General features: G+C 39.0%; 1 protein-coding gene across 1 annotated transcript in view; it reads left to right on the forward strand.

Annotated features, from left to right (window-relative positions):
• The window catches only part of RELN (reelin), a 271,094-nt gene that overhangs the window by 117,765 nt on the left and 140,050 nt on the right, over window positions 1-13,279 (forward strand). Inside the window, exons 6-8 of the mRNA XM_014255169.2 lie at window positions 3-81; window positions 6,831-6,927; window positions 10,325-10,376. Coding sequence (XP_014110644.2) covers window positions 3-81; window positions 6,831-6,927; window positions 10,325-10,376 — 228 coding nt within the window. The remainder of the gene's footprint in view (window positions 1-2; window positions 82-6,830; window positions 6,928-10,324; window positions 10,377-13,279) is intronic.

Raw genomic sequence — 13,279 nt, forward strand, 5'->3', positions numbered from 1 at the left:
AGCTGAAATGCACAGTGACAGCGTTATCCTACGAGATGACTTTGACTCTTACAATCAGCAAGAATTGAATCCTACCATGTGGTGAGTTTCTGCACTCCTTTATATGCATTTGAGCAAATGAAAGCATTATATTTATTGAATGAAATGAAGTATAAACTGAAGTGTGTGTTTGTTTCATTAGGACCTAAATATTTTGGTTTATTAATTAATTTATTAATGAGTGACTGAGAAATTCTAAGCACATTGAAGTGGGTGACAAATTCTTGTTGATTTCAAATTTTTAACTAATCCAAAAATAGTAGGACTAGAGCTGAGCTCAGTGGATATTTATAAATGAAGATTTTGGTTTCCTGAAAACACAGCTTTTCATCAAAATGGAGAAGAATTTCAATAATTAAACTTTGTTGTTTCAATTTTTTATTTTAATTCATGTTGTACATTGTTTTGGTGAAGCTAACTATAGCAATAATTCCTTCCAAACTGAAATTAAGTGTTTCCAAATAATTAAAAAATTCATAAGAAAACCCTCCCAAAAACCCCAACTGTAATTAAATACCTCTGTCTAATTTCCATGTGATGAAGGTGTTTGAGGTTGATTTTTTTTTCATTTTTTTTGTGGAAGGCACTTTTTCAAAAGTTTTGTATTGTATAAGAAGGAAAACACTTCTCAGTTCTATAGAGCAAGTTCATTGCTCTCTCTATATACATATATATATATATGACTGCTCTATATATATACCAAATTGCTAGGGTTTGGAGGGTTTTGGGATTAGTGAGTAGGGTCATTCATGTTATCACAGCCTATATCTGAAACAGCCAGCACAAGATGTTATCATTCTTTAACCAATAAATGCTATGGAAGAATCTCAACCTTCCCATACATAATAAGGCAAGTACACCTTGGGACAGGTCAGGCAGCAGCTTTATGAGCTGTGACCCTAGTGGGAGAGCTCTCAGACACCATCTCTCCCTCTGCTCCCCCATTCTATGCCAAGTGATTGCAGAGACCAAACCCATGCACTGCTTCAGAAAACAAGGGAAAAGTTGAGGAAAAATAATCACTTCAATGTTAATAAAGTTAAATATCAATCCCTGTGAGGGGTGGACTCCTTGAGTCACTGCCACAGTCCTAAGTTGTCCAACAGTAAATAACAGGACAGTATGGAGAGACGACTGGAGGAGCCTATAGGAGTGACCCCTTAGTGCTCTCTTGGCTCAGAAGAGGGGAGTTGGAAACAGTGATGGACTGTTAGCTTTTAGTCAAAAGGAGTGTTCTTTTAGCAAAGATAACTCTTAGACAGACCTCTGAATCTTAAATATTAATAATTTTACCACCACAGTGATCATAATGATAGATGATAATATATGTGTACAATGTCCCAGAAGAGGAAGTTACACATCTCTCTTAGTACAAAACTGATTCTATTCTATATAGTGAGTATATATACAGTATATAATACCCAGATAAGCACATCTGAGGTTTTGAAGGTTGGAGCCTCCTTTTTTTATATAATTATTTCTGAGTTTTCTATTTATTTCAATCCTATTTCATAAATATAACTGTCTTTATTGTTTTAGTTCATACAAGACATGGAAATATTTTACTGGGTTAGTTTATCTTGTTCAAATAAATCCTTGATGAACATTTAAGCACTTACCTGGTTTGTTAGTTAATACATTCATTCTGTGACATTTGACTTCATTCTCCTTTTTATTAAGGACTATCACAACTTTCCATCTGTGCAGGTCTTTCATAGCTTAACCATCTTATGTAAAAATGCTGTAGTTTACAGAATTTTATGGATATTTTTATTTTGTACGTACACATTTTAATAGTTTTCAATATGTACCTACAATTTTTGCTCCTTTTGTTCCTTTTGTATCAGCTCTTTAAATGTTTTTTCTGGTCTAAAGGTATTAAGGACCTGCAGTACTACAACATAAAATCCCCTCTTTCTTTATGGGTGTGAACAGATCAAGGACTCTTAATGGGTTGCAGAATAGCTGCCAAGGTAGATTGCTTTAGCAGCAGTGTGTTAAATGGACTTGAGTGGAAAGAAATGAGAAGAGGCATTATTTCCCTGCAGATGCCTCATAACTCACCGAGGGCTTGTCTGTTGGGAGCCTCCATAATTTATTTATCCATTGCTCTCAACCTTAAATTCATCCTTGCTTATAGAAGTCTCAACAGAAAAAATTCAGATTAAAAGAGCCCCCAGTCTTCTGCTCCTTTTGTGCCCAGGATTTGGATTTCGTCCCTCTGGGATAAATTTCACCACCTTTCTTGGTGAATCAGTGCAGAGAGGTGGGTGCTAGGAGAGAGTCCCCAAAACTCACCACAGTCCTGAGACAGAATTTCCTGTAATAGCAGAAAGCCAGCATTTTCAGCAGTGCTAAACAGAAGTGGAGAACAAATAAAAGAAAACCATAATGAGGTACCATGAGCTTTACAATACATAGAATTTCTGCAGTAGCCCTGCCTCCAGTGAAGCCTCACTTAGTGGCAGAAAGCTCATTCTCATTTGATTGTCTAGTGGGAGTAAAATCAGGAATTATTAACAGTTGTTGCCATCCACCCTAAAATTGTGTTTTTCCCCTGGCAGCTGCTAAAATCCCATCTTTACCACAGCCAATTGCAGTGAGTGCTGGAGCAGTATTTCCAGCTCTGCTCGGTCTGTGCAGAGCAGCTGCCTCATGTGCACAGACACCCCAGCAGGGCCGTGCCATGGGGCCACTTACACCCACCCACTCTAATCGTTTCTGAAGCCATTATTTGTACAGATGAAAAGAGAAGTGTTTGTGTTTTCCTCCTGGCTTTTCTTCCCAAATCCTACATAACACTGGCTTGGAAGCAATTAATATTTTCCCACCCCTCCTGATTGCCCTTCTGGCATGTGCAGCTCTGGCAGAGATGTACCATCCAAGTGCACAGCTAAGCAGTTTATATCCTCTCTGTGTGTCCAATTTTATGAGTCCCAGCAGAGCCTGTGTGTCACTCCATTGCTGGGAGAGACCTCACATCTCATAACTGTTTTGCACAAGGGCACTGTATGATTTTGAGAGTGACTGCCTGCTCTTTCAAATGCATTATAAGACACATCCTTCCCAGCAGCCATCTGTTTCTTTGGAGGCTCTGAAACGGGAGGAGTGGCTACAGGTGTGTTTGGAGCTGCAGAGAGAATAGAAAGGGAAGGTTGGGATAAGGCTCTTTGTAAAAGAAAAGTTACAGCACCACAGTTCCTGACCTATATCAAAATTTGGTGACTGAAAGAAAACAGGAGAAATTGCTGAAGTGGGAAAGGGACAGAGAGAGGAGGAAGTAACAGGACAGGACACATGCTTATGTGAACAGAAGATACATAGAACAAAGAAGGATTTCTCTGCTGGGAGTGTAGGAATGGGACCATGTCCCATCTTTTTCATTTTCTTGGGAAACCACCCACCATGAGAATTTTCTCGTGTGGTTTGTCCAACTAATGTTTATAATCTTTTCTTCCAGTATCCAGTCATGTCAGAATATGGTCATTCCCAAAGTCCCCAACCCATAGGCAAAACCTCCTTGCTAAAGCAAAGATTTCCTCATTTCTTGGGTTTTATTTGCCACCAACCTTACAAAGATCTCTTGTCTTGTGAAAAAAGTGTGCTTCACACAATCATAAATGTCCAATGTGTTATGTATCTGATGTGCATTAGCTGTGGAATTTAAGGTAAGTAGGTGATCCCACACCACTGTAAATGCAGCACCAATGTCCATGCTCAGCCAGCCACTGATGACTTGTTGAACTAACTAGAAGTGTTTAGTACATTTTTCAATTAGAAAATTGAAATAATATAAGCTATTAGTGTCCATGAGACTTTCTGAAAACTGACAGGACACTTAGATCAGAAACCTCAGGAACCGTGGAAGTAACTGATCTCTTCAGCAGGGAAAGGGAACCTGCAGCAGGTACCACTTGTCAGGGAATGGCTGGATGAGTAGAGGTCCAATGTGTGTAGTATGAAGAAGACTGTCTAAGTCATTGAGCACCTGTTCCTGTGACCATCTTGCCTCCATGTAACCTCATCAAACTGCAGTGGAGAGCATAAAAAGTGCAAAGGTGCTATATAAGAACTAAACCAGGCTAAACAAGAACAAATGTAAGAAAATGTTCTGTTTAATGCTATGATTAGATATTTTTAGTGTTAGGAAGATGCATAAATTAGTAAAGAATAAATGTTGGCATTAGTGCATGTTTCTATATAAAACAATTTTCATAGTAGGACTGCAGAAAGCAGGGGGTTCAGTACATTTAAAGGAGAAAGAGCCAGTACAGAAGTGTATTGCTGGCTAATTCTCCTTCCCAACCTGATGTCATGTTTCATCTCAAAGCCTATCAGCACACCAAGCAGTAGTCACTTACAGAAGGCACACTTGTCAAAGATGACATGAAGAATACCTGAGCATGTAAAATCAATCAATAAGAAACAGAGATTCTCTTGGTCATCACTTCTTCATGGCATATGAGAAATGTACAGGTACAGTGATATTTCCAGTGGCAAAGAGGTTGAGGAAAGCTTTGTGACAGGAGAGAGGTTCTAAAGTGGTTTCCAAATTGCACTAAAACTGTGGGATTAAACTTCAGAAAGATTTATGTTTAAAAATCTCTTGGCAGTTTGAGATGCTTATCTTCTTTATGGTTCAGACATCAGTCAATATAATATCCACATGCACAGGTATTGTAGAGGGAAAAAAAATTACAAATAGGGGTGGGGAAACAGCAGATATTTCCCCTTCAGCAAAGTGAAGAGCAATAGCAGAGAGAGGTGGGACTCTCTAATCCAGAGATGAGAGAGATGGCAGGTCTGTGGAGAAGTCATCTCCATAAATGCGACACATGTCAGCAGTGTCAGCGAGGACCAGCTGTGAAGAGAAAGCTGAAGTGATTTTAATGCGCTAAGATCTTAGATCAGGCAGGTGAGAAGGATAATGTGGAAAGCTGCACCCAGCTAGGGCAATTAATAGTGTCTTCTGTTTGTATAAATAGAAAAGGAATTAACCTTCCTGTCTGCACCAGGAGAGGAGCAAATTGGATCGTTTCTAAACACGTAGTACTATGACGATGATCTGAGGAACAGCAGATCAATTATCTTGCTCTTCATGCATTCTTGTCAAGCTAATGAGCAGTTTATTGTCAAAGGTAATGCACTTCAAAGAGAGCACAAAGGTTTGAATCAGGATTACCAACAGCCATCCAATTTTGTATGAGAGGAGTCATCCTAGGAAAGACAACCAATGATGAAACTGCTGTATTAGCAGGACAGCATTTCTGGATTTCCAGACAATATTTCATAGACCACATTACAGAAGTAGAACAGATGAAACGCTTTTTGTTAGTTGAAATATGAGAATTACAGAATTAAAATATCCCTTGGATTATGTAGCCTGACCTTTTAGGAAAGACTAAGTGGTCCCTACAAAGTATCCATAATAAAGTTTTCCTGCAGTGTCTGTCTCTTTACACATATCAGGAGTCTGAGTAGATGCTCCGCTATAAAATTCAAAAATGTAGGGGCAGACAATGAAAATTATTTTTATAACAGCCAGACTCCTACAGAACCCCAGGAATTCTTCTAGTTCCTCCCCCTCTGCTCTTCAGTTGTCAGAACTTCGGGATCAAGTGAAATTAGATGGCATCTAAACATGTCCTCTGTGAACTCTGCTTCTGTGCTTTCTCTAAAAGTAATATTTTATTCACTCACGTGCTCTCTTCTTGCCTTTTATTGAGAAATAAAATTATTTGCTGACTGTGACATCTCTAAGTAAATATTAATTCACTGAAGTTGATTTGAACTATACTACTTTATTAGAATATTTTATTCTGCTGCTTAAATTCAAAATCCTAAATGCTATCAGTGTGAATTGCTGAACTACTTAACTGGCATGCTCATACAGGAAAAACAACTCAAATATTTTTATGTCTGACTTTTTTTCTGGAGTAAACATTTCCCTGCAGGTTTGATTACTAAATTAAGCTTTGAATGCCCAAAGGCAATGTTGGTCAGCACCATTGTGGGCAGCTTCATGGGGACCAGATGTATATCCAATGTTTTTTGAAAATGTGGTCCTCATGCTGATATCTGATATCCCAGTCCTAGAAGGTGGGGGAAACAGCCCTTTCCCTATGTTCTACAACCAGGCTGCCCACAAAATCCTTCATATTAAATTAAGAATTATCAGGATAGGTGTCTTTAGTTGTCTCTTCAGCACTTACCAGCCTCTCTGAGAATTTCTTCATAGTTTTTCCCCTAAAAGGTGAGCAGAGTGAAAACTCTGTTTCTAGGAATATGGAATATGACAAATGCAAATAGAAGCAACAGCAAATGCCATGTTTCACTGCAGCCTCAAGCCTGGCCTTTGGGGAAATAACCCTGCAAGCAGGAAGGGGGCTGATCCCAGCCGCTTCTCCTCAGCTGTTCTTTGTGGTGACTCCATGATGGTGGGTTTATGTATGGTAAATCAAATGTTCACAAGGATTTTGTAAGAGGAGTAGCTTCAGGGTAAATTATATATGTAAGATTTCAACTGGATTTCCCATGGTGAGATGTTTTGCATTCAGCAAGCAGGGACACCCCACTTTAGAGGGGCAGTTTGCAGTAAGTATTGAATCACCAGGGCCTTTCACAAGGGACAGCTCCAGTGGATCATACCCACAGTTGCTTTGTGTTCAGCACCATGATAACAAACCGTCCAGTTTGAGCACCACGACACAGCAGCCTGATTTTACATCTTACACAGTCTCAAAGATGCAGCCTTTGATTTCCATTCTGAACACGGTGTGCTCTCCCTGCAGGTCTGAGTGCAGTAACTGCGAGGTTGGGGAGCACTGCGGGGTGATAATGCACGGCAACGCCGCCACCTTCTGCGAGCCGTACGGTCCCAGAGAGCTGGTAAGTGAAGGCTGCCTCGTCTGCAGGGCTGGGGCTGCAGGCTGTGGAGCTGTGTCAGCTGCAGGGGTGTTGGTGTGCTTTGGAAGTTTGCTATTTAGCAAAGGTGCTCTTGAGCAAGGTCCATAGAGGTACACCCAGCAACATCCCAGCGCTTGAAACTGTAGATGCCAACCAAAAGTTATTGCAATAGTTGGCAAGGGACAGTCTCTTGATCCAACATGTATCCAAATCATGTAAACTATCTCTGAAATACTGAAAAGTCAAGGACATAGAACTGTGTTTTCAAACTGGCATAATTCTCTTTTTATATCCAACAATTAAATAGAGACAGGGTTCATTTTTCTTTTATTATTTTATTAGTCTTGTCCCATTTTTTCTTGTCCCTGTTGACAAATGTTAATTTGGTTGTAAAACATTACTTGTGAACAATGCATCCTACAGACTTAAATGCAGCCTGGAGCAAACACCTGCCAGTCACAGGGAGGTGTATGTAACAGATTGAGCCATGATGAATGGGACAGAATTAATTTTGTTGGGGGTAGTTTGGTCATAAAATTGTTGTAAGAAACAACATGGTGCAATTTGCATTAACCTGAGGTCATCTGGGAGTGGAAAATGAATTGCAATACATAAACCAATGCCCACATGCCGGTGCTGGGCAGCTAGCTGCAGTGATGTACATAAAAGGGGAGATTTGGAAAGCACTGAAAAATTAAAAGGCCAGATCAAAGCCCATGTAATTCAAAATTAATTTTCATGTTTTCAACGATCTTCTGAATGGAGGGAGAGGCTGATTAAAGCTATTTGAAGAGCAAACATGGAAGAGGTCCATAAATCAGAAGTGTTTTGGCCAGGCATCTTCCCTTCAGTTCAGACACTGACAATTCTTTTCACAGGGTTGATTTTACTTCCTTAACCAGGACCAGAATTACACAAATGCAATGTAGGTATTGCTGATGTGGTGTATAAAAGTCATAAACACACATAAAACTGATTTAGAGATTTTACAGATAAAGAAGAGTTTCCCTTGCAGCCAGCTCCAGCCAGGGAATCCTCTTGGGGGTGTTAAATGGTCTCTCTGCTACTTTGCATCCTGTTTGAATGTGCTGTGCTTTGGCAACTACCTTGAGAGGGCATGCATTGGTTTATGTCCTGTGCATAAGGAAAGTCACACCACTGGGATATTTTTCCCATTTTTTACATTCATTTTTAGTTTTAGTACTGAGCATAGATAACACTACTTGGAAAAAATCTATTTATGACATTTAACAAACCCAGGGTCCCAGCTCTGCAGGTTTTGAACTGTCATCCATTAGCTGTCTTCTCCCTGCTGATATTCAATTTAGACTATCCTTGGTAATCAGGAATTGGCTTCAAAATCCATTCTTGGACTGCATTTGTCATATTGCTGTGTGGTAAAGTAGCACTACCATGGAATATCAGGAATTTGGAAAAAAATTGTTATGCTACCAAAGTGGTGTGATTAAATAATCATCTGAAAAATTTGATATGCTTATAAACAGTTACCAGCCTAAAAATAAAAGTATTTATATATATTACGGCAGTGTTGCAGAAAAATCAAATCCTTCTGCAGGAACATGCTAAAGGCTTAACATTATGGATGAGCACAAGAGTGCTCATGCCAGAGGTGTGATCTAGTTTTATTTTTGAGTATGGACATACTCAAAATCATACATATGGACAAAATTTAATACCTATTGTCTTAGAACCAACCTGTTTCTCATTTGTAGCTGTTTTGGCAATTTCACAACATACCTCTTTCTGTCACAAATTTTAATACCTGTTTAAATTCTCCATGATTTTTGTTAATCCTATTCTGTCCCTGCTTGAAATGGATCATGAAACCTCTGTTCCTGCTAATAGCTCCTAGCACATGAATTACTGCTTTAAAATACTTAGTCAAGAAGTGTTGAGTTTGTGAAATATTTTACATCAGCAGCTCTAACAGCTGCTGATTTGCTACCTTGACCTCCTTCTTTTCTCCTGATTTCCAACAGCCACCTGTTACTGCAGGCAGAGGGTTTTTTAATACCAGCTGTCTCTGTCTGTTGGTGAGAATTTACCACTGGCAAAATACTGGAAAATTGTACAGCATCAGAGAGGTTGCAAGCAAAGGAAAATGCCTACTAAAGGCACCCTACCATGCTCTCTGCAGTGTCTGAACTAAGCAGCCCTATGCAGAATTTTGCAAAAACTTTTAGTAAGTCTAGTGCTTTTTCCCAAAGCATTGCTGAAATGATTCTCAACACAATCTAAGTCTACATGAACATCCCTTCTCTGATAACTGATACATTTAATTTCTTGATGATATGAGCTATTGAACCTCAATAAAGGTTTTGTTTTCAAATTATAACTTGCACAACATAATTAATTGAATGAAAACTAATATAATAGGTTCTCTTAAATCAAATCAGAAAGCAATTTATTATTTGGCTGGGTAAGTGTGATACCTAATACTGAATTGATCCTGGCAGAATGACCTAAATGGGAATGTGACTGTATTTTTAAGGGGGTCATGTAAATGCAGCTGTCCTATTCTTGTTTAAAAATTAAAATTACGTGTTAGGACGTGTAGTCTTTTTATCAGCTAATCTTCAATGCATTTCAGTGAAGATCCCATTCCTTAATATTTATAAGATATTATTTTCTGTGTGTAATATGTATGTAGAAAGGAAAGAAAACACACTAAAACCTCATGCCAATTCATGCAGATCTCCATCCATTACTTTCAAAGGCATCATTTAATGAATAGCTCAACTAGGTGTGCACTGGCAGTGGAAGAAGTCCAGTCTCTTTTGCTCATGGATGCATTGATTCTTAAGTAGCACTATTGTTAAATCCAACTTTCAAAATAAATTGCAAACAATTAGGTGTCCTTCACAACACACCAGGGCTTTTTATTTTATGGCATTTTCAGAAGAACCATTCTAATTTGAGCTACTGAAATGTGGAGGCATTCAAAGAAAAGAGAAAGAGAGGCCTCAGAGGAGGGTGGGTTGCTGAGTGCAGGGTGAGCTGGTGGTGTTTCTCTTTCTAGGTCTTGGCTGGATGTCAGCCGTGGGTAGATTCTGCTAACTTAATTTTTTTCAATCTTTTAAGGAGTGGTCAAGCAACCCTGTTGCACATAAATGTGCTTTTTTCTGTAGACATTAGTATGGTGGAAAAAAATTCTGGCTTTGACATATGATGAGATTTCAATAATCAAAATGGCATAACAAAAATGTCCATGATCACTCAGCCTGGAAGGGCTGGTGGTTAACAGTCCTATGCACTGGAGATGTAGGTGTCTAGAGATTTCCCATGCTTTCAAAGAAAAACAAGTGATGAATGTATTGTTTTGCTGATCTAACAAAAATATTTGCTTCTCTTCCCATAGACCACCACTGGCCTTAACACAACTACTGCATCCATCCTTCAATTTTCCCTTGGTAAGTTTAGATTACCTTTCCACCTGAGAAAGTGCAAAAAGTCATTTCTGCAAAGGAAAATGGCCTTAAAGTTCAGGATTACCTTTTGGTTGATGTTACAATCAATATGAGGGATTAAAAAAATATTTTAAAAACTGCAGTATATTTATTTATGGTATGGAGCTATCATTTTAAGTTTTGGAAATGAAAGACTCCAGTGGATACTCTGATGAGCTGTGTTTGAGTTTTGTTTTTTTCTCCTATGTTATAGCCTGATGTTTAACATTATAATTTCTTGCTCTTTATCTGAAGTGTGATTATAGTTTCAAAAAGAAAAAAAAGGCTTTTATCATTTAACCCTCCTGATATATTCCAAGTTGCACCTAGGTAGAGCTGTTTTTAACACATTTGTACAAAGAGAGTAGGTAGGGCAGATGAAGACTAAATGCTATTAAGTCCAAATTATCAGTAGCTGGTTGTATGCTATATTACTTAGAACACTGTGAGTTATTGCACATTTCACTGTGCATTTGTGGCTATAAATTACAGTAGAGGCTGTGGCTAGAGCTGAAGGCAAATTTGGAACACACCTGATTTGTTAACTCATATCTCAGTGTTCAAAATATGAAGGAAAAATGTTCTTTTGATATAAATGGTTCAATAAAAAAGCAAGCAGGAAATGTAGCCTGCTTCCTCTCTGGACCCCTGGATATGTGTTTCCAAATCATATTCCTATTTTTTAAAAAGTAATTCTCCAAAAGTATCTCAAGAGACGTGTGATTAAACACTGGAAATCTCAGTTGAAAATAAGAACAATCATGTAGCCTGGAAAACAGCTTGGGTTTTTTAATGGATTGGAAATCAAAATCCTAGAAGGCTCAGAAATACATCATTTAAATTTGATTTTTACCTGAATTTGTTCATTTGGGTATTGCAAGTCATCAGTACCTGCAAGTGACTGCAATGTTAATACATCTAACTGGTATCTATCCTTTTATTTTGAATTACTGGTTTTAAAAAGCCAGGAAAATGTATCCAATGCTCAACTGAATTAGTGCATAAATATTTGGTACCTCAGATGAAAACCAGCCTGTTACTGCCCTGCAGTTTCATGCAGACAGTGGAAGGGTGGCAGCTCATTTGATCCACTGGGATGTGTTTCTCACCGGCAGAAGCACAAGGAGATGTGACTCCTATAAAGCTGCAAGTTTGCCATGATGGAGGAATTTCACTTTTCATTAAAATTTACAAAAATCTTTGGCTTATTCTGCAGTGACCCAGGGTGGTTAACAGCAGGGTAAGGCAGGGCTGGTAGGTGTATGTTTTCTGTAGCAGCCCAGTGCCTGGTGTCTGCTGCAGGTAAAATGCAGAATGATGCAGGCTCCCAGAAGTTTCAAAAATGAGACTTGATATTTCAGTAGGAACATTTGTGCCTATCAGATGGTAAAGGTCAAATAAAAAATAGGGGTAAGAAAAGTCTGAGCAGGGAATACTCTATATGACAGAATTTTCATGAATGCTTTAAAGAATGCCTGAACCCATACCAGTAGGAACCAGTAAAATCCTCAGTATGATGGAGCAGAGAGGGTGGATAAACATCCAAGTAAATCAAATTTCAACCTCCAGTTGAAAATGTATCATATTTCCCCATGTGCCTGTGTTGAGTTTGAAATACAATGCAGATTGGTTTTGCAACTGATAGAAGCCAGCGTGAGCCAGGGGACTGCTGCTGAGCTCAGCAATACTTGGCTTTAGAATCCAGTTTCCAGCTTATTCCCAAACGTCCGATTTAATCATAACCCTATTTAGGGATTGATCCAAGGGAATTGCTTTTTTTAAAAAAAAGAATGCTTACCACTTTCTATCAGCCATGGAACAGCTTAAGCTGTAGCCTTTTGGGGGTATCTTTATGTTAAATTTGTCACATAGCTTTGGCATCATTAAAGAGCGCCCATTTTAAATGCTCTTGCCACTAATTACCAGGTGGAATTTTGTATTTGCAGGAATACAGGCAGTAAGGAACTAGAAAATGAAGCTAAAAATTCTGAAGCTGAATTCTGGTTTCACCATGAATTCCAGATCCTTTTAAACTCTGTGGTCAGGAAGGGTAACAAAGTAGTGAATTTTTCATTAGTTGATATTCTGTGTGGTTTCCTTCATGCATCATGTATTTGTTAGTTTTTCTCTTTAAAGGCCAAGGCAGTTGGAAAGGTGTACTTAAGAAGATGGCTTAATTAGGATGAAAGGTAATCAGTAAGGAATTTTCAGCACACAGGACAGCGTTTATGTGCAGTATCCATTCTGAATGAGAGGAACTTGTCTGTCATGCATCATCCACTCAGAGCTGGTCCAGGGCTGGTGTGATATTTACACTCATGCACTCTATGCACAAGTGTGCAGAAAATTTTGATTACTTCAACTGTCTTAATCATCCATCACTACATTTCTCCAAGACCCAACAGTGACATGTCCAGCAGTTTCCTTGATGTTCAGAGGGATTGTTAATTGAGATATTTAAAGCAATGCCTTTGGGCTCTCTAAGGCCAGAACATCTGATTCAACAGCTTGGGAATTGCAGGATATTGCACAAAAGCCTCTGGACTCAGCTGCCACAAAACATTAGGTTGATTCATTAGCTGAAATATTCTCTGTTTCTCACTCCAAATCTGAGCCTCTTCCCCCAGCTGAATCCCTGGGCTTCCCCAGGGTTAAACATGATCTGTCATTCACATGGGCCACTGCGGTGGAAGGTGATTCATTGTACTGAGAGACTAGCAACTGAGCTTAATACAGGGAGAAAGAGACATAAAATCCCTTGGGGAGAAGAGGCAAGGCTTTGAGGGAGCACTGGCAAGGTGTGAGGTGTGCAGGTTGTTGTGCTTTTGCTCGTTCCTTGGGTGTTCTCCTGAGCACGTGCTCTGGAG

Source organism: Pseudopodoces humilis, chromosome 5 (genome assembly GCF_049639895.1).
Source record: "Pseudopodoces humilis isolate 2021_Gansu_Grassland_sample_001 chromosome 5, ASM4963989v1, whole genome shotgun sequence".
Classification (NCBI taxonomy): domain Eukaryota; kingdom Metazoa; phylum Chordata; class Aves; order Passeriformes; family Paridae; genus Pseudopodoces; species Pseudopodoces humilis.